At 44.8% G+C, this 23,873-nt stretch overlaps 1 protein-coding gene across 5 annotated transcripts in view; it reads left to right on the top strand.

Moving 5' to 3' along the window:
• KCNMA1 (potassium calcium-activated channel subfamily M alpha 1) overlaps positions 1 to 23,873 on the top strand; it is a 731,687-nt gene that overhangs the window by 518,836 nt on the left and 188,978 nt on the right. For all 5 annotated transcript variants that reach the window (XM_047073026.1, XM_047073024.1, XM_047073023.1 and 2 more), the window contains 5 exons: positions 4,817 to 4,927; positions 7,498 to 7,603; positions 9,325 to 9,407; positions 12,927 to 12,996; positions 18,936 to 19,091. In XM_047073026.1, coding sequence (XP_046928982.1) covers positions 4,817 to 4,927; positions 7,498 to 7,603; positions 9,325 to 9,407; positions 12,927 to 12,996; positions 18,936 to 19,091 — 526 coding nt within the window. The remainder of the gene's footprint in view (positions 1 to 4,816; positions 4,928 to 7,497; positions 7,604 to 9,324; positions 9,408 to 12,926; positions 12,997 to 18,935; positions 19,092 to 23,873) is intronic.

Below are 23,873 nucleotides of genomic sequence, written 5' to 3'. Positions count from 1 at the left end.
GCCTGTTTGCTTATACTGGATGAGTAACTCTTTTCCGCAGAATTCCATCTGCTACTATTTTGGCATTTAAGATGCTTCTTCATGCATCTGAGAGGAATCTTTTGATCCAGCCATTAACATTAGTTTATCCCAAGAAAGATTTGTTTACAGAACTTGACAAAGTTTCAAAAGTCCTATCGGATCAGAAATCGTTATTGATTTAAGCTTGTTGGCCATCTTCACAAACCATGCGGCCAGGCCCTGTAAATATCAGTCATTAAGACTGATAAGATTGACATTAAGATAGACTAATCAGTAGTCTGTAGAAGTTCAAATCTAGAGCCACATTGGGAACAGCATTAGTTACCTTCATAGTGTAACTTTCCTAAATATTCTCCACTGTACATGGATCATTTAGGTTTTCCGTATCTTCAGGATCCTTGGACTGGAGAGGCGGTCCTGGGCCGGACATAGCATACAATGTTTAAAATGGATATTTGCATCACTTTGCCATCCCTTGACTGGCCAAATTGTGTGGCTTAAGTTTAAAAACTTGATTTAGAGTTTCTGCCTTCACTCACAGTATCTAGTGATGCTGCAATACTGTGATGTTTTTAAAAAGAAAAATTTTTTTAATGTTTATTTATTTTTGAGAGAGAGCTCGAGTAGGGTAGGGGTAGAGAGAGGGAGATACCGAATCAAAAGCAGGCTCCAGGCCCTGAGCGACAGCACAGAGCCTGATGTGGTGCTTGAACCCATGAACCATGAGATCATGACCTGAACTGAAGCTGGACGCTTCACTGACTGCGCCACTCAGGTGCCCCAACACTGTGACGTCTTAAGTGAGAATGATCTTCGTCCATCCCCGTCCCCGGCTAAGTCTCTCTCCTGGTCCAGTGAGGACCCCTCCATCATCCCCTCCACTGTGTGATGAGGAGGGCATCCTGCTGGCCCAGCTCTGCCTGCCATAAAGAGCAGAACCCGGAATACTCCATCCTCTGCTCTCTGCCCTCTGTCACCTTCATCTGAACAAGCATTAGAGTCGGGGACCTGGGTCACATCCTGGGCAAGTCACTTTCTTGCTGTGGGATGTCACGCATGCAGCTTAAGGAAATTGAGGTTAAGAGAGGTTATCTGCAATGATATAGGTTGTAGGAACATAGGGTTGTTTAGGATTAGGTGAGATTGCAGGGGCCGTAGAGCACTCTACATCTGTTACCTACTGATTTATAGATATCACATGAATCCCACCATTTAATAATGCTTACAATGGCCCAGGCCCTTTACTAGGCTCTTCGCATGTATTATCTATTTAAATAAATCCTCAAGATAACCTCATGAATCAGGAACTAGCACCAGCCCCTCAGAGACTCTGACTTTATAGTTGTAAAATGCAGAATTGGTATCTTGCCCAAGACTATTCAGTTATTTAGTGTCTGAGCTGAGCTAACACGGGGCTATCAAAGTACGAATCTCACATGGTAGATTTGTAGGTGTCATGGAATCTGGCAGAGACAGTTTTGGATGAGGATCTCTTTGGCATTCTTCAAATCATGCACCATGAACAACCATCACTCTATGTACAAGGAGGACACACCCTGCTCTCAGTCTTGAATATTTTCAATTATATTTTCAATCACGGAAGACATAAGAAATTCTGCTTCTCTTCTCCCTGAAATAACATCCTTCCCCAAACTACTGTCCCTGGAATTTTGGAAAGTCTTGCAAATGTTTCTGGAAAATAAATTTCCCTTTTTGCCATCCATCCCTTGTACTCCTGCAGGCCCCTGGTGCTTCCTCAGACGTAGGCTGGTGAGAGCAGATCTTCTAATGCAGATGCTGAGTTAGAGAGGCGACTTCTCCCCATCCATCAACTCTAACTGCATTCAAACATGTTCAATATGTGGGCTTCTTGATAACTTCCACTGTATGGAAAACAAAATGGAGGGAAATGATTATTGGCACAAAAGGAGGAAGTCATAAATCTTCAAATCAGATATAGGACAGATTGGAACAATATGGGTCCTCCAAGGTTGCCATGATAATGTACCTAATAACTCTCCTTGGGCAAAAAGGCAATCTGCTTTCAATCAATCTCGCTTTTTCTGAGCAAAAATACCAATTATGTTGAAGGAAGATTTTTTTTCTTCCTTTTTGATAAAGGCTGCTCTCCACCCCAGAAATCATGCTGTAGCTAAAAGATATATATTCTCAATTGTCTAGAATGGTATTGGACAGCTAGCCTCAAATGAGAAAAGTCAATCCTTTTTTTCTCCCCTCTCCTGCCTGCATTTGTCTACTTCTTAAGAGAAGTGAAAGCTAATTAAAGGCTTAAGGGATAATATTGATTGCATTGGAATATATTTTATATGTACCCAGCACATTTTCAACTGAGAGAACCCTGACTCTTTCTAAGGCTGAATAAATCAGCTGGCAGGGCCTTTGATTCAAGGGTGAGAGGGTGAACTCATCTCCTTCCCTTCCACTTCTTGCACATCTGTCCTAGAGATGAATGATTTCAGAAGAGGGAGAGGCAATGCTGGCCGATGTTCATTCAGGCCTTTGCGTACAGGATGGGAAGGATGGATGTTCAGGCATTTACCCAGACCTATCATTGATTTGAGTCCAGCTTTGAATAATCACCACGCTTCTACTGGTATAGAACTTTGAGCTTTGCAATGCCTGAGGCGGGAAGCTAGCTGGATGGTATTAGCCTCTCAGCTCCCTCATCTATTGAACGGGGATAAGGAGCTTGCCCAGGATCACACACGTCTTTGGGGGCAGAGCAGGGAATCCCATCTGGCTTATTTTCACATCCAGGTGAGAGGAAGGGCCCAACCCAGAACTGTCCTGTGGAGGCGCCTGTACATTGGATTCATGCTGGGCTTATTCTCAATCATAGACGTCTGTAGGCAGAAATCATTAGAATTGCCCCATGCAGCCCCACATGTCAGATCAGGAGGGAGGTCCTATTTCTCTCTCACTTTCTGAACATACTTGGCAAATTCAAAATCAGAGATCTTATGCAAAACATGCAAATTCATTTGCAGCCTGTTTCATCCATATAAATGCACGTGTCACAAGAAATATTTTAAGATATGACATGATAAAAACGTATATAACCCAAGTGTTCTGTTTACGTCCTATAGTCTCACACGCTGTGTATTTCAGGAGGGAGTTAGTCATGTGGGTTTGGGGCATTTGGAATGGGTGGCCAAGGGACCTCCCTGTACCTGGCTGGCACTTGCTAGAGAATAAAGTGATCATGCTGGGATGTCTCTTCTGAGGCAGCCACTGACAATCTTTCCTCCCTGCGATGGCCTCCGCTTGCCCGGCCACTAAGTGCAGCACCGTAACAATAACAGTCCATAATGGTGATATTATTAACTGCATTGTGCATATTATTGATTTACTCTTTGTTCTGCATCATTATCCTTTCACCAATGAGTTTACTGCCTTATTCTCACATACTTAGTCAAGCACCAAATTACAACGAAAGGGCAGGCTCTTGTAATGGCATCTAATGGAACATTGCATAAGTGATCATCACTTCCTCCCATTATGCGCTGCCTCCAGCCAATGAGCTTTCTGCCTTATTGGAATGTGCACAGAGCAATTATGAGGTGCAAGGGACCTAGCCATTCTAAATTTTTTCCCACGAAATTACCATGCTTCGATGTTCACCACCTACCCATGCCTCAGAGCCCAGCCAGGGATTCAGCCTCTGTCGCTAGCAGCCTGAGAGGCACAGGGACCTGGGCTGAGCCCCTTGCTACAGTCTTCTTATTAGAAGCCAGCAGATTTCATCTCCACAGTGAGGCCCCTGCTTTGGGTCATGGGGCTAACTCGTGCACTGAAGTGCTTATTCCTGATTGAGCATTGGATAGCAAATGTAAGTGGCCATGGTACAGCCAGGTTGGTTCAGATTCATCAGATTGGTCTGGGAGCCCAAAGATATTGGGGGGACTGTTGTCCCAGCAGTTCTGGAAAAGAGGCTCATCTCCTCAGGGGGAGCCACCATCTCCAGAAACAGAAGTCCACACCTCCCTGGATCAAGGCAAACAGTTCAGCCTCATCCCTTTCTAGCTTCTCCCCATCTTGAAGTAAATTCCTTCGGCTCTCATGGAAATCCCAGGCACCCTGAGGAGGTAGCTATCTGGGGATGGACAGCCTGCTGCTGATCTCCGATTCCATAGGCGTCCCATCCCCATTTAGCCCTGAGTAATGCTCACTTACTGTAAAGTGTTACATGCCCCCATTGTCGGAGGAGTTATGGCGGAAAAATGCAAAATTTCCTTTTTACTGCTTATGGCCAGCAGAGCCCATAACGTGTCAAGCCGCACATTAGCCACCCTGATAAAAGTCCGCTTTCTTACACACAAAATCATCGTTTCAGCAAGATTTGTTATCTCATTACCTGATAAGCTCTATGTCATAAACCAAGACCCATTCGGTAAATCTCTCAGGAGGACGCTTTGTGGGCAGAAAGGGAAAGATCTGAATCTGCAAGGGACTTGATAATGCAGCATTTAAGCGCACGCATAATGTCACTTATTGTTAAAGGCATAAAACCACTTGGCCAAACGGTTGGGCTTTTAATAGGATTTTGTGCAGCATCAGGTGAGAAGCCATATGCCTTTTCTGTCTTGGAGTCTCTGAACACCTGCCAGCACCGCTGCTTTGCCTCACAGCCCTCTGGGGATGGGAGCTGGGCTTTAATTGAGGCCTCGGGAGGAGAAGAATGCTTCCCCGCAGCTGTGCGCTTCCTCTGTCTTGCCTGGGGTGGGTGCTGGGTCCTCGCTGGGTTGGCCCCATCTAACTGGCTTCTCCTGTTCAGGCACATTGTGGTCTGTGGACACATCACTCTGGAGAGTGTTTCCAACTTCCTGAAGGACTTCCTGCACAAGGACCGGGATGATGTCAACGTGGAGATTGTCTTTCTTCACAAGTAAGGGGCCCCTGCTGTTTCAAGACCCTCCACTCAACCAGGCTTCCTGAGGAGGGCTCACTGAATATCTGTGGAGTGGTGGTATGGGGGCAGTGTTGGAGGGTAGTGCAGAGTTGAATCAGCCATGTGGCCTCCTTAGAGAGGACAATCTGGAACCAATGGAAAGGGGACATTAGTTCAGTGGTGAGAATACCACCTGCCTCTGTGGAGCAACTCTGGCAAATAACAGTGAAGTTCATTATGGGTCAGATACGTCATTACCGTCCCATCAGCTGTCTGAATCTATTTGATCCAGGTGTGTCCACAGTGTCTGGTGTGGAAGATTAGCTGTCTTGTGTGGATTCTTTACAAGTGCAGGAGGGACATAGTGGCCAGGAAAGACACAGACATAAGGAGGAAGCAGGGTATAATGTAATGGAAACAGTTGCAACAATAATTCCCATTTCTAGAAACCTCCGCTGTAGGACACTGTGCTACTCCCCGTGCATAAGTTCTCTTCTTTAATCAACACAGGGAGTAAAAGTACATGCTGTGAACTCAGAGTGCTCCATGTGAATCTTGACTCAATCAGTTACTCGCTGAGTAAGTTACTTAACCTCCCTGGGCCTCAGTTTTTACATTCAGTAGATAAGGAGATCACAATGGTTTTGATCTCCTTTCTTGGGCTGTAGAGAGAATGAAAAGAAGTAAGCCATGTCAAGAATGAATCAGGCACACAGCAAGCGTTCAATAAATGTTAGCTAGTATTATGAAAGATAAAATATATTTGGCTAGATAAGCAACATAGAAGGTGGGTCTTATCATGTTTGTTGTGCAATGGAAGAAAGGAAGAGATCTCCTTCTGCTCAATGTTGTTGGGGTTTTAAGCTTCATCTGACCCCCATTTAGGTAAAAGGTAGTCAGCCACAGGGATAGAGGGTCTGGGACTCGGGCATGTTGATGTGAGTGGCACTGTTTTCTTTTCTGATGGAAATGGGCTGTCATAGGGCCAGCACTAGCCCCAATTTACCAAGAGACAAAGCTCATGTGTGGTGCTAACTCCATAGGGGGTTGACAGCCCACAACTCAATCCTGCTCTGAGATCCCACAGAAGTTGACTTTCCTATAAGCTTCTGTTCTGTGCGTCTCCTTCCTTTTGACAGTTGTTCACAGAATACCAAACTGGCTGCCATGTTTGAGCACACCAGCATTTTTTTCTTCTCAGCACTGAATTCTCCAAGTTCTGAAAAGACCGGCCAGGCTATGAACACAGAAGCAGAACTCACAGATCAATTCAGCGCTTTAGCCTCTCATTACCAGCGGAGGGGCCCATCCTCTGCTGAGCACTATGGAAGGTTCAAGAGAAGTATAGTGTGTAGGTCCTGCCCTCATTGGGCATTTCAAGATGAGCATGTGTGCAACAGCTAGAGCTCAACATTCATGCTATATTCACTGACTGAGGTCAGTTTAGTCAAATGGCAGAATCGCATGGGGCATTTGCATCAGGGAGAGACCACCACTTCTTACATGACGAGGCAGACTTTCTGAGAGGGGCCAGACCAGTAATGGATCTCGAAGACTGGTTGGATTTGCACAGGCACCTGTTTCTCATCCACTACTTGAGTCTGAACCAACAAGCTGGCTGCTAATGCCTCACTTGCTGGGATTCACCTCCACGTCCCCAGCATCTGTCAGCATCAGCTTTGTCGTAGACGGCCCAGTTAATTAACCTCTTGAAACTTTGGGTTAATAACATCCCTTCCTCTAGGGTTGTTTTGAGGTTTAAATGAGTTAATACTTGTCAAGTGCTTAGAATGGTATCTGCCACATAGTAAATGCTCAAAAACATGAACAACTCTTACTAAGTACTTAATGAATGTTAAGCAAGCATTGACCAACACAGGTCCTGGTACCTAGAAGGTTCAAACGAAATATCATCTGCCATCTAGCATAGTACTTTATAGAGAACAGATATTTTTCATCTTTGCAGAAGTAATAAATGAATGAATAGGTCAATCAGTGCTTTAGTCCTTGTCCTCCAATGGGAAAGGTATCTGTATGGCTCACACTAAGAATGACGAATAGCGTACACATGTGTGAACCAAGAACAGTACCAAGAGTAAATTCACTCTGTCTGTAGCTGCTCAGAGGTGACATGTTTTGATCCAGGCCCCAGGAGATGAGAAGTCCATAGGGCTTAGAAGCAAGGAAGAGGCTTTGAGGGAGGGAAGAGCAGTAGGCTCTGCCAGGGGCACCTTTGACTAATCTCTGAGGTCACAGCTCGGTCTCTCTATTCATAGAATAGCAATTCCATTCATAACAAAATGAAAGACATTTTGCCCCATAGGCCTCAGACTCTGTGAAGATTGTGAACTGCTTCATTTTACCTTGGTACTGGTTTGGGTTTTCAGTGGGCTGGGGTTTTACTCCCCTTGAGTGTGACCCTTTCATTTCTGCAAGAAACGGGGCTGCTTTGAAAGTGAAGGCCTTTTCCTAGGGCTTTCTTTTTGGAAGTCAGAGAGAAAGGAGGCCATGGAGGCAGAAATACCCAAGTCTGTTTTATTAATGGCTGTTTCTTCTCTCCCTGCCAGCATTTCCCCTAACCTGGAGCTAGAAGCTCTGTTCAAACGACATTTTACTCAGGTGGAATTTTATCAGGGTTCAGTCCTCAATCCACATGATCTTGCAAGAGTCAAGGTAAGAAGGAAGAGGTGACTTCTGCTTTTACTCCATCTGAGAGGGGGACTGACTCTGTGGTGAGGGCATATGCCTCCCAGGATGGCCAAGAGTCACTCCCATTCCCCTAATGCCATAAGTCAGTATGCCACCAGCCTTGACATCACCCTTCCACTGGTCCCAGGGCTTTGTTCTCTGGCACCTGCCTTCTTTCACTTGAAACAGTCGTAAAATTAGTTCCCTCAATATCCACACTCCTCAAGGAAGCAGACTAGTTGTATGGACTCAGTAGACTCATATACAACATGATAATAAAGTAATTCCCATGTTAAATACTGAAATTAGACTCAAAGTAGCTCTGAAATCTATTATTTACATTGGAGAGGAACATGAAGGGTAAAGTATAAATAAAATGTGACCAGGCCGTAAAACATTTTGAGCTTCCTTTTTTTTGGCCCCCACTAAAGACTAAAAGTGAAACACTAAACATGCAGATATCTGATATCACTTAGTGATAGGCTAATCTTTCATTCCCAAATCTGCTAAGTTAGAATCTTCTTATAAAGCAGACCTGAGGTTTATAAAGGAAAGGGCTATAGCAAAGTGACATCTGGTACTTTGCTCATTTTGTATCGGTTTTGTGAGCACATTCGATATTTGCATGGCAGTGGGTATAGATTAATATTGTGAATCCACTGACATCTAAATGCTCACTGTGGTCCCAACATAATTTAGTAAATCATGTAATTGGCAAACATGAATAAGCCAGAAGGATTTGGGTAAATTCTTTGGGTTATTAAAGAAAACTAGAGACAATTTGTGACATACCATGGAGGAAACCGTGGCCCCCCACCAAATGCAGGGATGGTCTGTTAAGTACAACAAACCAGGGAGGACGGATTGCAGACCTGAGCCAGCACGAGAATTCTTATGCTTATAGAGTCCAGTTAATCTTAATATTATCCAGACAGGATCCAAGTTATGACTTAATGTGAAATCTAATGAGAACTTGGAGAAAATAGTTACTGTTCAAGGACCTAATTTAGATGCAAGCAATTATTAGCATAACTCATCATTCCCTCAAAGGAATCAATCTTTTTTTGGCTCATGTTTAGATAAGTCGGTAGGTTTTTGAGGTCATCTGGAACACATCATTTCATACACATGGATGTGTTGTCTTTTGAGTATCTGAATGCTAATTCAGTACTAAACGATACCGAGCTGTTATCTGATTTAGGGCTCTTATTGCCTTCTATGCCACAGTTAAGATGTGAACAAGATCAGATGAAGGACTTTGGAGTCTCAATTTCTGAATCCCTGACTACTCGGTTAACTTGGTAACCTGAGAGGAGGGGTTTAGTCTGCCTAATGCCATTTCCCGACTGGAAAAATTAGGATGATGGTGTAGATCCGTTGGTTGGGAAAGGAGGCAGGGAGGGGGACTGAAAGCCTTAATTAATTGTTATGTGAAGAAATCTGGAAAGTGACTGTGCAAAATGAAAAGTATAATTACCAAGGTACATGTCGTACCCTCTAATGGCAACAAGATGAAATGTTTATACCATAATAAGAATTTGCAGCCTATACTTTTGACAAAAAAAAAAGATAATCTCCCAGGATTATTTTTTTTTCTTTCCTTGGAAACTACCAGGTTCCCCAAAAGCTGTCAACAGAGAAAGATTGCAAACCAAGCATGGCTATTTATATGTTTGTGTTCTGTGATCTTCCTTTTGGTGTCTTAGATAGAGTCAGCAGATGCGTGCCTAATCCTTGCCAATAAGTACTGCGCTGACCCTGATGCTGAAGACGCCTCCAACATCATGAGGTAACGCCGGGGAGGCCAGGGAAGGCTCTGGGCTTGGCACTCTGCAGCCCATTGGCTGCACTTTGGGGTTCTCTGCAGAGCACCATCTCTGTGGGACCTTCTTTCCCCCATAAGACACCCTACACCTTGCCACAAGCATAGGTGTGGGGGGAACTGAGCCACTGGTGGCTGTGGAGGGCGATGACACAAGACAAGCTTATCCTTGGCGAATGGGAGCCCTGGGGCTCACAACTGGTTTTGGGATTGAGATATTTTGGACAGGACTGGGAAAGGAAAGATAGATTTAGATGGGTACAGGCCTGAAGTAGGGTACCATGTTCCCTAAGGGAGAGTGGACCTGGGATGTCTTAACTGTGGGTGATTTTGTCCCTCAGAGGAAATTTAGAAGTATCTGGAGATGTTCTTGGTTGTCATAACTAGGGGATGCTGCTCACATCAAGGGGGCGGGTAGAGGCCAGGGATGCTGTTCAACATCCTACAGTGCACAAGACAGTTACCCACAGCAGAGAAGTATCTGGCCCAAAATGTCTAGTGCCAAGCTTGAGAAGCTCCATGTTAGAGCTTTTCGAGCTTGTCTGTAGCATGTTGATTAATAGCCCCACGAAGAGGAGTTTGTCGACTGATGAGCTTTTGTTTCAACCAGTTTTCCAAAATGAAATCGTGTCTTTACTGAGAGCCTTCTCAGTGCTTTTAACACTAATATGAATTTCTAAGAGAATGTTCTACAGAGAACATATCAAACCTATTTAACTCCAATGCCCCCTTTCTTACAGAACACCTTTGGGTGGGTGTGGGCACACTCCGGAAAACATGGCTCAGTGCCCTCCCTGTGAATGGGCGAGGCCCATAGAAGGCCCTTCCCTGCCGACTCCCCACTCCTTATTCTTTTTGCATTTCAGAAGAACACTGTTCTGTGACAACAAAATGATGGACGAGTTAAGATATTTGGCTCCAGAGAGTTAAAGCCCCTTAGGATTCTTCTCCCCTCCCGTGTACATTGCAGAGTAAAGAGAACTGGGAGGGAATCATAAAGAGACACTTCCGGAGAAGAGACCAAAGAGAAGACATCTCACTCCCACTACATTCCCAAGAACGCTTGCCTAATTGTGAACAGCCGTCCTTTGGTCCAGACAGACTGCCCTCTCCCCACATCCTGGTTTGCCACCATGTCCTAGGAATTTACCTGGGGTGAGGGCTTAGGGAGCTGCTTCCTCACCAGGCTCCCATTGCCCTTCCTTCGTTTCTCATCAGTGGCCCCCAAGCGACATGAGCTCTCCCATCGCTGAGTTGGGGGAGCTCCTCCAGTGCATTTGGGATGAGCGTGTCTTTCCCTCAGCATCTGGACCTTGTGTCTGGCAAGCGACAGCTGGCACAGTGTTCTCTTTCCTCCCGCTTCTCTTTGGCAATATGCTCAGTGCAGTTGTTTTAAGGAAGTTGATGCATGAACTCTTGTAAGCGTGGGACTTGCCAGCCTACGGGGAGATGATGGAATGGGGACATGTGTCCACACCTCGGTCCGCCCACTAGTCACAGCTGGAAAGTGACTACAACAGCTCAGCAGAGAGTGCTTCAGTGAGCCTTTCCTTGAACTAGGATTTCCATCCTTCCCCGCGTTTTTGTGTCATTTGAAATGATAAAAATGTCCCTTTTAAGGAACTAAGCTTCATTATCTTCAGATTTGCAAACATAAAAAACAAAAGAAGATAAAGCTTAATGTTTTGATCCCCCCAGAGAAGTTTAGGGCTAGGGCTTTTTTTTTTTCCCCCAAAAGTGAATAATTGAAATGAATAATAGCTTTGAAACGGGCAATTCTCTTAATCGCAGTATTTTACTTAAGTGCGGTAGGGCTAATATGAAGACATGTAAGTTTCTCAGGGTGATTGGCATGATGCCAAGACATAAAACTTACCGAACAAAGTTACCATCATAAGTTTAATGATGCCATTCATTAACCAGAATCAGAACTAAGGCGCAGGCAGCACAAGGGAACAGGAAACTCAGGGTTAAAAATGGGCTCTGTCTTTCCCTTATTTGTATAATCCTCCTTTCTCCTTAGTTTAATGAGACCAGTCTGCCCCTTTTGAAATTAAAATGTCAAAGATCCATTTGAAATGAGCTAATGCAGAAAAACTGGCTGATGCTCTGAGCAGAATTCTGAGGGCTGACTGAGGCTCAAAGTCCTTGAGTTATTAAGCATGAGCCAACACAACACTTCTTCAAAAATAAAATGAATTCCTTCAAGTGCAAAAGCCCAGGATGAATTTGTGCAGGCAGAAGCTTACGAGTGATCCATTTCCTAAATTCACAAGTTGTAGCTTTTCAGCCGAAATGGCTCCCTGGCTGCCTTCTCTCCATTTTTGCACAAAAAAGGCATGGAGCACAGAGCAGTTTCTTGGTGTGAAGTTTGTGAGGGTGGTCACAATAAACGCACTTGCATTTCTGAGTAGGCTTGGGAGGTGGGCCTTTCTGTGGAATTCCATTCCTTCCTTGTCACGAAGGAAATGTATAATGTCACCTCTGACAGAGTCGGTAATGACAAAAACCATAACTTACACGTGGAGAGAGCTTTTAATGATTTCAAAGCATTTCCACATCTGGTCTTTCATTTGCTGCTCATACCAGAACCTGTGAAATAAATAAAGCAGGTACTGTTGCCCCCAATGTCCAGATGAGGAAACAGTCACAAAGAGCCCAGGGATTTCCGGAAGGTCACCTAGTTCCTTCGTACAAGACTGGGACTGGAATCCAGGTGTTTCTCTTCTTCCACCTGTAGCCCAGTGACTGTGTCAGGGAGCAGAAGCGAGGGTTGGGGGAGGGGACGGGCAGTGGTCCATAGAGAGCACGGACTGAAGGCGGTTTGAGCCGGGCGATTTTCTATCAGACTGTGACCCCTGCCAGGCCTCGGTACTTATCGCCAACCAGCATTAAAGTTGTCATTTAGACACCAGTATCTATCGAAAGCTGAGTCATTGATCCTGTCTTAAGAGCCCGGCTCAGAAATCATTTTTGTGAGTGGCCATGTGTGTGTGACAATTAGCATCATTTGTCAGACTGCTTGTTTGATTTGTCATCGTTGTCTCAAGTTAACTTAGAGAATTGGACTCAGAGCAAACGGTTTCTAGGCTCGTCCCTAGGGTATGTGAGATTGTAAGCCGTCAGCCCCATGAGTTGGCTCCATGAGTTGAGCTTCCTTTATTTAGACGCCTAGCCCACGACCCCTGCTCCAGAGCCCCCACCCCAGTGCACACATACTCACATGCCAACACCAAGGCACCACAGGACCGCTTTCTTCTTCTATGCCCAGTACACAGTCTGTGGCCGTTTTGTGATTTCTTTTTCACACCACCATGGGGTACAGCAATGGACACACAGTTTAACTTGGCCCTGTGCCTCAAGCTCTCTGGATGGGCCTGGCTGCTGGCCCCACATTCACTCCATTTGGGTGTAATCAAATCAATGTCCCCATCAGACTCCAAGGGTTAGGCGGATCCGCCTCAACTCTGGTTCTTTCTTTTTCAGAGTCATCTCCATAAAGAACTACCATCCGAAGATAAGAATCATCACTCAGATGCTGCAGTATCACAACAAGGTAGGTCAGCGACAGCCTAGCCCAGGCTCAAATATGCACATGTGTGTCCAGTTACACACGCGCGCACACACACGTATGCACACATGTGCACACATATGCACACACATGCTGCTACAATCCAAAGCCCTGGAAAAGGGGGTGGTGGGTAAAAACCTCCCTGGGACTTTTTTGCAGTGCAAACACCTTGTTTACAGTTGGTCACTGAAAGGAAGCATGTGTTCCTTCATGTTTCCAATAGGAAGCATCTATTAGGCCCCAGGTTCAGAACATTGATGCGATCTTAGATCCCATTTCAACAACTCCCACTTTCATGTGCTGCATGCATTTCTTCATTCGGTATTTACTGACTACCTACCAGGTGGTCAGCACGCTACCTTGACCTCCCTAACCCGCCATGGGGAGTCCTATGTCGTACCCTCAGGGGTTTCGCAGTCAAGGTGTAGAGAGTGTCCCGGGCAAGTGATGGGACTTTTCTACCTGGCACCATGTGACCTGGAAGAACAGATCACATGCTGGGTGGAGACTGTGGAATCTGGCATTCTCACCCTCAAGATGAGAACTGGCATTGTTGAATTCGGGAACATAGCTGCTCTCCAGAGATTAAACATAAAGGAATTTTCCTAGTGTTTTAGTTTACAGGGGGACTGGAAAGAAAACAAACGGAGTCTATGTTGTTTCCCTTGTGATTTCTTCCCAGTCTCTCATTCAAAGGCACTGATCCTTCACCCGGCCTGTCATTAAATTCCCAGGAAAACAGCTTTGGGGGAGGGAAGGTGGCACCTTTCTCTGTTCGATATGGAACCGGTTATGCCCATAATGAGGCTCAGAAACTGGAGGCTCAGTACCTGGAACCAGGTGTCCTGTCTGAACAGAATAACTCCCTGCTGGGTTATGAGTGAGTGCGTGTCCCATCTTATAGGCCATATTCCCTACGAAATAGGCAGTCAGGTGACCCAGAGAAGACCCTATTCTGCCAAATGCACCAGTGCCATGCCATTATTTCTTAATTGCTGGCAAGTGCTGTCCCATTTTGCTGTGTGGAGGCTCATCAGAGGCCATTGCTGAGTGGAGCCTGCTGTCGGTGACCGGCCTACCACTTGGGTCTGCTGCCCACTGCCCAACCCTCGGCAGGTGGTTCCACTGTAGAACGTGTTGCGTTCCAGCCAGTGGGGCTTGGTGATGAGCACCCAAGGTCACATTGTCCTGTTTGTCTTGGGAAAACCCAAGGACATTGAAGAGATAAAGTAAGATATTGGTAACTCACAAGGATTAGGCCAGAGAAGTTTTTATTGACAGCAGCCCCTGTAGGTAGAGGTAAATTTTATTAGCCAGGCTGTGGCTGGTGACAGCTCCTAAGGCAATAAACTCTTCTTTCATTTATGATATGAAATTTCATTTAGTGTGAGAGTGTTCTAAGCTGTTGTTTAGATTTTTGGCTGAATTTAGATTGAATAGGAAAATTAATGTTATATGTTTAGAAAGGGATGTCGGTTCCTTTTTTTCTCTCCTTCCAATGAGTGCTGATTCAGCATCTTCAAGAAATTAAGGAGGATTTCAGCGATGCGATTCATGTCAAGCTCAAAGTAGCAAAGTAGCTCAACGAACCTAGGATCCAGATGGTACCTGGGCAGTACTCATGTGACCGTAGCAAGCTGAATGACTTTTACAAACTGCTTCATTGTAATTATTCAGAAATAAGGATGAATGGCATCAACTGATCCATGATTATTTGCTTAAAACACATTTTGGGGGCACCTGGGTGTCTCAGTCGATTAAGCGTCTGACTCTTGATTTTGGCTCAGGGTCGTGGGATTGAGCCTGGCATCAGGCTCCACGCATCAGATTCTTTCTCTCCACCTCCCTTCGCCCCTCTCCCCATTCCAAATAAATAAACAAGCAAATAAATAAATAAATACCCCACACATTTTATTTAGAACCACCCCAATCTATTTGGGTTTCAAAGTAAGGCAAAATCACATATGAGACTTTGCCCCTGTAGGATTAGTAAGGGTACAAGGAACAGAGTGACCTTGACACAGGGCATTTTTCTCTCTCATTTCATTTCTCTCTTCTAGAGAGAGCAGCATGTCCACCGGTGACTGTCATGCCATTCCTCATGGAATTGCAAGTGGACATTTGTCACCCTGCTTTATAATTGTGCTGTTCCATGAGATGCTTCCCCCTAACCTTTAATATGTTTTTCTTCCCATTACCTTATAATAGTATTTTTCTTCCTCTCTCTGTACTTTCTCTTCACCCATGCCTAAATGCCCAAAGATGTCCACCCATTAAAACTCTCTTTCTTGAAAGAACCTGGTATGTGTATGTAAACTTAAGTTACATTGAACGTATTTCAAGTGATAATTAATTCCGTAATTGGATACTGGACTTAAAATATAAAGAATTTTAATTCCCTGCGCCCTAATGATGCTGGAATTCCAGGGATGTAGGGAGGCTGCGTACTTTCTTTCTGCATGTAAAACTGGTCCTGAGTTTGTCATCAAAGTAATCTCAGACACTCATGTCCTATTTTATGGTTTTAAAAAAGCTTGACATCCATTATCGCGTTTAGTTCTCATTTGACCATCTGTGCCTGTTAGCATCCCAGTGTGACCTCAGATGGGGAGTCTAAACTGTGTCTCAGACAGAGAAGCTCTGGTAGATACAACTCATGGTCACTTGGCAGGCAGTGAGCTCACATCAGAACTGCCAACTGCCACCTTCTCTTTAAATAGAGCCACACCCCACTGAATCAAACTGTGGTTCCTCACAGTAGGCCTTAATGAAAGACTGATGTTCCCTAAAGTGGATCTGAATTCATGGAGAGAAACACTCGGCCTAGCCATCTCTGAACACAGAAAGACGGTACAGGACATTTTTGATTTGACTGTAAATGTCTTGATGCTTTTCAAGGAAAGAACAGTTTGTGATATCTTAGAAAAGTGTCACTTCTGATGACTTAGCTGTTAATGGATTTTTTTATTTTTCAAACAGCTTCTAGAAAAAGATGTCTTTGCCTGGGACCTGGAAGCCAAGTCCCAGTGGCCCAAAGGAGATGCAAGTTCTTTGCGCTTCCTCACTAACAACCCTTACACACTTAGGTAGTAGTGTTAAAGTGTTTTCTCTGAAATGACCTTCTTTGTTCCTTATGGTGGCTTCCCCAAAGTTGTGTGTGCAGGGAGAGCTGGAACCAGGACTGGAATTAATCTCTCCTGGTTTCCCATTATTATATGTCCTCACATTTTCACGTTCCTTATTCTTGAGATGAGGAATGGTTCAGTGGCTGATCAGAGGGAGACCCTGGTCCTGCTAGGCCAGCTCTATCAGGCCTCATTCTCCAGGTCACAGAGGATTTGCCTCTAGACTTCTGTGCAATAATGCTGGCATTTTCCACTAGACCTGAATGTCCCTCATATGAAGGACAGAGTTGCCAGGGGAACTCTGGGGAAATTTCCTCTCTTCATTTCATGCATACACATGTCCCTCCCAGCCTTTGGTATATCCCTCCCTGCTCCATGTTCCACAATTGGGGAAGTTATGATGGCCAATAAAAGGAGGCCATATGGAAGCCTGAGAAATGAAACAAACTTGACTTTCCTGTGTAATAACGTGTAAAATCTATCTAAGGAACTCAAACCAGATGGGGACATGGGGGACCCAAGGCCCAAAAACCTGGACTTCCATACCTGCAGAAACCAGGTACATGGGGATATGAGAGACTCTGTGGAAAAGGTTTTCTTTGTTTGTTTGTTTGAAGGTGCCATGAAGGGTATGTGTCCTTCGAATCTCCTTTCACACTTGATGATTTACTTGTTCATTACGTAGATCTCATTTGTCCTCAGATGATGTGAATGCAAATGAGGATTTCTCCACTGAGACTGAGGTATTCTCTGTGGTGTCAGTATTCTCTATGGCCTTCATAAGCCAGTGAAGAGTAGGGAGGAAAACAGGGTAAAGGGCAAGGCTACTCGCTGGAATCAAGCCTATGGGAGAATGTCTCTGACACTCAGCTTGACAGAAATTCCCATCCGCGATGGCCCACGCACCAGACATTTTTAACCATGCTCTCATTAGGGAGGATAGTCTTCTCTCCCAGGAGTCACTGCTGGATTAGGACTGTGAGACTGTCACAGGACTTTGCAGGAAGGAATTTCACAAGAGTGGTATTTCTAAAAGCAGAGCAAAGAGCCATTGGACTTGCTGTTTGTGTCCACAATGGCGTCTTTCATCTCTTCTAGGAGGTACAACTGTAGTGTGTTGTCCTGACAGTGAAGGGAAACCTCCAGGGGGTTTCTTGTGTTTGCTGCTCCATGGAGAGAAATAGTAATTTCTGGGCCACGGAGTCTTGGCATCAGCAGGAACCTAGCAGGGCTCTCTGCTTCAGCCTCCCATGCAAAACAAGAGGTCTTTCCATTGTGACTTGGAAAAACACTTACTGAGTTTTTGGGACAAAGACCTTGCATTTTTGGAGGTAGCTTTCTCCATTTGTTAGACACATTAGATCCGTAGAAAATTCCTTTATAAAACAAGTCAAAAATCTTCTTTCTTATAATATACATCAGTCAGTCCTAATTCTGGCCCCTGGAACGAAGCAAGACAAGCCTAATCTCTCTTCGGCATGGCAGCACCTGTGGTATTTGGAGGCAACCATCTTGTCTCCCTGAAGGCGTGGCCCTTCTTCCAGCCAAACACGGATGGCTGTCTTAACTGTTTCTCCAAAAATGTTTTCCAGAACCCCCACCTCTCCTTGTGCTTGTCATTTTTCTCTGGAAGTTATTCAGTTTATCAGTTTCCCTCTTTAAATCTGACTGTTACAACTGGATCAAGTATTCTGGAGTAGCCTGACCAGTTCACAACAGAAGGAAACATTCATTTCCCTTGATCTGGAGACCATTTCTAACAAGCAAGCATTGGCCTTCTCTGTAATCTGTCACACGGTTGGCCTCTTTTTCGGGTTTGAGTTGCCCACACACTTAAGTTTTTTTCTTCTTTCCCCTCAGCTCTGCTGCCAAGTTAGGTCTTCTCATTTTGAATTTATACAGTTGATTTTTTTTTTTTTTTTTTTACCCTAAATGCTGTACTTGACATTAAGGCCTTTAAAATCTTTTCTGGTTGGTTTTCTGCCCATTTTTCTAACCCTGGAGAACTTTTTGAATCTTGATTCTTTCATCCAACATATCATCTCTGGCTCACTACTTCATGCCACTTAAAACTAGTTGGATGAGCATACATCTGGGTCCTTATCTCAGGGTGTGACCTAACTGTTGAATAGGATCAGTCCGTTTGCAAGAGATTGTACCATGTCTACACTGTGAGTTGCCTGATAATTTAGGTCAGTGCTTCTCAAAGTGTGGTCCCTGGATCAGCAGCTCAGAGGCATCTCGAACTTATTAGAAATGCCAATTCTCCAGCCTCACCCTGTACCCTACTGGCTCAGAAACTCTGGGATAGGAGCCAGCAATATGTGTATCAACCCTCCAGGTGATTCTGATGCCCACTCAGCCTTGGGAGCCATTGATCTGGAGTATTGGGATTGCAGATAAAAAAGGAATCTAAAACACACAGACATCTGATAGTCTGAGTCTGTTTGAGGAGCCAATTTATGAACAATTTAACCAGACATCCTAGTAGCATAGGCTGATGTGTCTGTCACAAGAGAAAATTCCCTCTGGACTTTGTTTGGCTACATGACAAACTGGAGGCGGGGGACCTAGGTTTGGGAGGTGCAGAAGCAATGATCCAAAGGGAAGACTGAAGACTGAAGTCTGCTGAATGGGAGAGTCAAATAAAACACCAAACACCAGACTCAGGAGAGGGAAAGAAAGGATGAGTCTGAATGCCTTCTAAGCAGCTGGGCAATGCTGCATTTCCCAGAGGAGCTTTTCAACGATTGAACATTTAGGAATGAAAGGTCTCATACCTTGCTTTTGCTTCCACAGGCGCATCTGCTAAACATCCCAAGCTGGAACTGGAAAGAGGGGGATGATGCAATCTGCCTCGCGGAGCTTAAGCTGGGGTTCATAGCCCAGAGCTGCCTGGCTCAAGGCCTCTCCACCATGCTCGCCAACCTCTTCTCCATGAGGTCATTCATAAAGGTAACGTCTTGTCCTATTAGAGCACATTAGCCCCGGATTCAGTTTGTCGTGGGGTTGAGTAGAGAGCACAGCTTAAACTCAAAACAGATCGACGGGCTTTAACCACTTTGGTTAAAGAGAAATTCCTTGTTACAGATTTGGGCACAAGGCCAACTTCTTTCAAAATTATGTTTTTATTTTTATTTGGCACATCCACGGCCATTAAATGATTGTTCAAAGCACAATCCTCTCTTTTTTTTAGATAAACCACATGTTTATCTATCAACAAAGCCTCCGCTGTTAAAACAAAAATATGATTTATATACATTCCATATGGCACCAGAGCGCCTAAAGAAAAGAATTATCATTTTGCTCTTTTACATCAAGTGGCTGGTGGACCTCTCACTGTGCGGATAAATGCAGACCATGTGTTTGTGCTGAAGCCCAAACCCCAACAACATAATTCATTTATTTATTTCTGCACAATCAAGGAGGCCAGCAGGACTGACATGCCATGGTTATTTGAATGGAGAGTGAATCTATGAACCGAACCCTCAGCAGCGGCGCCCTGTACCCTGTGACACGGGCGGTCTGGGTATGCTCCTCGTCGGCCGGCTCACCCCACAGAGCTTACTGGGCAGCCACCCAGAGCCTCCAAAGTGGACCTTGCCTGTTGGACCAACCCAGGCAGTGAAAGACCCAACCCTGTCCTCACAGGCCAGGCCAGGACAGTTTCCAGGACACTGTTTTGAGAGTCCAGGCCCCTACTAAGAGAGTCTGGAGACTGTGGGATAATGGTAACACCAGTCCTTATCCTTGGTTTGTTCCTGGCCTAGACCATCAAAGAGGCAGACCAGTGCAGTAAAACCTGCCTCGTTTGGGCCTTTCTGACTTGGCATTCGTGGCTATTAGCTCAGCATCTGGGCTTACATTCATTCCCCTTCCTGAATTTGTAGTGATTGGAGTAGGAAATTAATGAGTTACCAGGAGGTCCAACAAAGGGGGGCTCGAAGCTCTGCAGTCAAAGGTGTAAGACCTCCGGCCCTTTGCCGCCATTACTGCTGTGTCTGGTACCAGTGTTAGTCATTTGGGGGAGTTGAGGAAATAGCCTTGCACTCAGTGAGAGGGATGAGTGGGAAGGTCGGGGCTGGAGGTGATGGACCAACTCCATGTGCGTGTTCACCCTGGGCATCCATAGCTGTGTGATTAGAGCAAGGCTTTTTTTCTACATCCTTACCCTCTGTACCCACCTAATTTACATTATTTAGCCAATTTATAGATAATAATACTTCATATAAAAGAACAAATTGTTTTGGAGTCCCTTCAATCACTTTAGCAAAGGATGCCTTGATCAAAAAATTCCTGCAACTCACGATGGTCCCAAAGACCTCATCAACTCCACAGATCTCCAGGCTCAGACCCAGCTCACAAATAAGGACATTGCTTTTTTTTTTTTTTTTTTTTTTTTTTTTTAATGGCTTCTTTAATCCAGGCTGCTGTTCCCCTGCCTGGATGAAACTGAATGCAGGCAAAATGGAGTTGGCAGGGGAGTTCTGTGTGGCTGGACTTAGAGGCATGCCCCAAAGCCAGACGTAGCCTTGTGTCTCCCACGGCTCTTACATTCAACACAAGGAGCCCAGACCCCAGGATAGAGGACTGTCACCAAGAGAGCTCTCCTGGCTCATTCGACCAAGTTCTGGTGGTTTCCTCCATCAGGGAATTACCCACAGGCCCAGGCACAAGGTCTGAGACCTGGGCCCTGCTTCCTTACGTTGACGTAACGTGGTCTTGGCAGGGCCCTACCACACATGGGGCGCTTGACATGCGTATGTTTTGATTTTGTGGTGCCTGCATGGAAACTAGAGCTGCCTGTCAAGAAAATTAATAAAATGGATGTGACGCTGATTCTTCAGTGTTATTACCAGCAGGGAGAAAGAACTTCTGTCCAACTTTCCTCAAGACCCTGAAGGGCCTCACCTCTGGAGCCAAGGACGTCCCCTCCAGCCCAGCTAATCCCACTGCCAAGTTCCTATTTAGGAAGAGCCTGTGGGAGAGGCCCAGCCAGGCCCCGGTGTAACTGAAAACACATTTCCCTCCTAGGGTTATGTTACCGTGTTATTTCTGCCCGGGGCCAACTCCTCTGTGTTTGGAGGTAGCTCTCTGAACATGGCCTCTTGACATTCAGGTGGTCTTTGTGTTGGAATTTGCTAAGGCACATGACCTGGAAATAACAAGGTTTACCTTCATATAGGTTTTTTTTAATTTAAAATAAGGACAGTGTTAAGCATGTGCTCCCGTTCTGTCATCATCGTGTACTTACCCTCCAAAACCCCAATCCTTGTCTCTTTTAGGTCATAATAAACACCATGATGATGTTCTCCTCGGCATGTTTATGTATTATCTCTCATTCCATAGGTCACAAAGCCTTCACTCCTTTTTATTTGGCAGGTGGGAAGATGGAAAAGAGAATCTATAAATGGATGAGTGTTTACAGAAACGTGCTTCCTTCCCCAGTGTCCCCCATGTCCTACAGCAGACAATTCATTAGCACTTCCACAGAGACAGGCAGGCCTTGAGGATGGAGGGAGGTGGGACGAGGCTTTGGCACATTTGATCCCTTGAGAACACTTAGCGTTTCTGGAAGCCAAACGTGGAGTGTGAGCTCAGCCTGTCCCTTGCCCTGGGCAGGTACAGCGTCTATTTCTTGGTTCTGCAGAATGCATTGTACTCTGCCCCTGTTGAGCAGAGAAGAAAGAGGAACAAGACTGAAATTATGATATATCAAAGGTAGAATCACGGTGGCTTCCCACTGGGATTTTCGTGTCCATGAGACCAAAAGCCAAGACTGGAAGTAAGGACAACAAAGCTCAACAAAAGAGAGATGGGGTACTGGTATGCAGGGGTTACAAAATAGACCCAACCCAGAGGTACCAGGAAAATATGAGGAACACCTGTTTATCCCCTGAACAATGTCACTTGCAAAGTTTCTTACCCTGGGGCCTCATTGCTCCTGAAAGCCTAGCTTCCATTTTGGAGGTGTCATCTCATAATTGATCTAAACTTCTGGGGAATCTATATTTTTAGCCCACATCCTTGGGGGTAATGAATTCAAGTGTGCTAACTACTGTTAAAGACTTTCTCCTGGTTATTTGTATTTAATTTGCTCCACTTAACCCTCAAGGCATGCCCTCCGCAGTTGCTTGTGTGCTGGGATTTATTTAACAAATTCATGCTAACCTTATAGCCAATACCTTCACAAAAGAGGTACGGGTTGGCCAGTCAAGGGTCCTCTGACCCAGCAGCCTGTTAATGAGAGGCTAAGCATTTTCCCCAGCAGCACCCAGATTTTGCCCTGGGTTCCTTTAAGTAGTGAAGGTGATCGTCTGGTTCCTTTGACTTGTCTACATCTACGTGTTAACCAGGTGATCCCATCCACCTGTCAGGTTCAAATGAGAATCTTTCTAAGACAAAGACAATGAACTTATTTAGCCTGTCTGCCATTGCCTCGTAACGGACCACACTTACCCTCTACTTGGCTTCCTCCCTTGGATGTATTTTAAGATCCATTGATTTTTTTTTTTTCTTTTTCTTTTGGTTTTAGAGTTCCAGCATGTAATACTTAAGTTTCTCTTCAGCAGATGTGGTTTCAAGTTGGGGCTTGACCTGCCATCTCTGTGAATTGTGCTATTATTCTTACTAGGATTAGCTGTCCTTGGACATGATAAGTTGTGTGTGTGGGTGTTGTATATAATTTAGAGAGTGATTAACTCTTAACATGTCGTTTCACTCTACACGGAGTCTTCAGATTTAGCACATTTAAATCATTCTCGGGATTGCCAACTATTTTAACTCTGCTAAGCTACCATTTATGCATGCGCACGCACACACGGACACAGCCTGGAACATGGCGTGCACTCCGTAATTATTTCTTAGTTGAATGAATCAATTAGGAAACCGGAAAAAGTATGTGATGTCCTTCTTGTATTTTTTCTCCCTGTTTTACAAGCTTTGGAATTTGTGGGTGAAATATTACTTAATATTGATCACAACACGGTCTCCTCTGTCACATTTTCTATTTCTGAGTGAGGACGCCATAGGAAAATCAGGTCCATGTTCTTCAGAGCATATCCTGGCTGCAGTGGACTTTGCTGGACATGAAAAACGTTTGTTCATTATTGATATTACCATGTTAAGATAAATACATAGTCCTGGTGCTACTTGTAGCCAAATGAATCATTTTAATACCTTTATTTTGGGTTGTGTTTATGTGCAGATGTGTTTCTTATATGCATGTGTGAATGCATTATGGTTTAGGAGCTAGAAATATAAATCAAGACTCTAATAATGGCTGAACTATAGTGAGTTCTAACTGTGTGCCCAGCCCTGGGCTAACTGTTTTATGTACATCAGACATTTACTTCTCACAGTGACCGAACCCAAAACTGGCACTATTATCATCCCCACTTTCCAGTGGCAGACGCTGTGGGTTATGAGAAGTTCAGCAACCTGTATGAGGGCAGAAAGCCTAGAATTGACAAATTCATGTCTCAGACCAAACAAACTGTCTCCAGGTCCTTGGGTACACCAAGAGGAAATATGGTAAATGGTAAGGGGGACCTTCGCCAGTGCCAGCATCATAGCTTTCTGTAGTTTATGGAAACGGTTGCTTTGGTAGAGATTTCCTGAATACCTACTGTATTCCAGACAGGGTGCTAATCTCACTGTCATCTTCATGGCTAGGAGGCACTCATAAGCTTCAGGAAGCTTCTGTTATGACTGGGATGTATGGGCACACATTTGCAA

This window comes from Lynx rufus, unplaced genomic scaffold (assembly GCF_022079265.1).
Source record: "Lynx rufus isolate CCGP_SWC_20201006 ecotype Redwood Valley unplaced genomic scaffold, mLynRuf1.p SCAF_11, whole genome shotgun sequence".
In the NCBI taxonomy this organism is placed as follows: domain Eukaryota; kingdom Metazoa; phylum Chordata; class Mammalia; order Carnivora; family Felidae; genus Lynx; species Lynx rufus.
The sequence above is the reverse complement of the archived record's forward strand: the minus strand, read 5'-3'. Positions and strand labels throughout refer to the sequence as shown.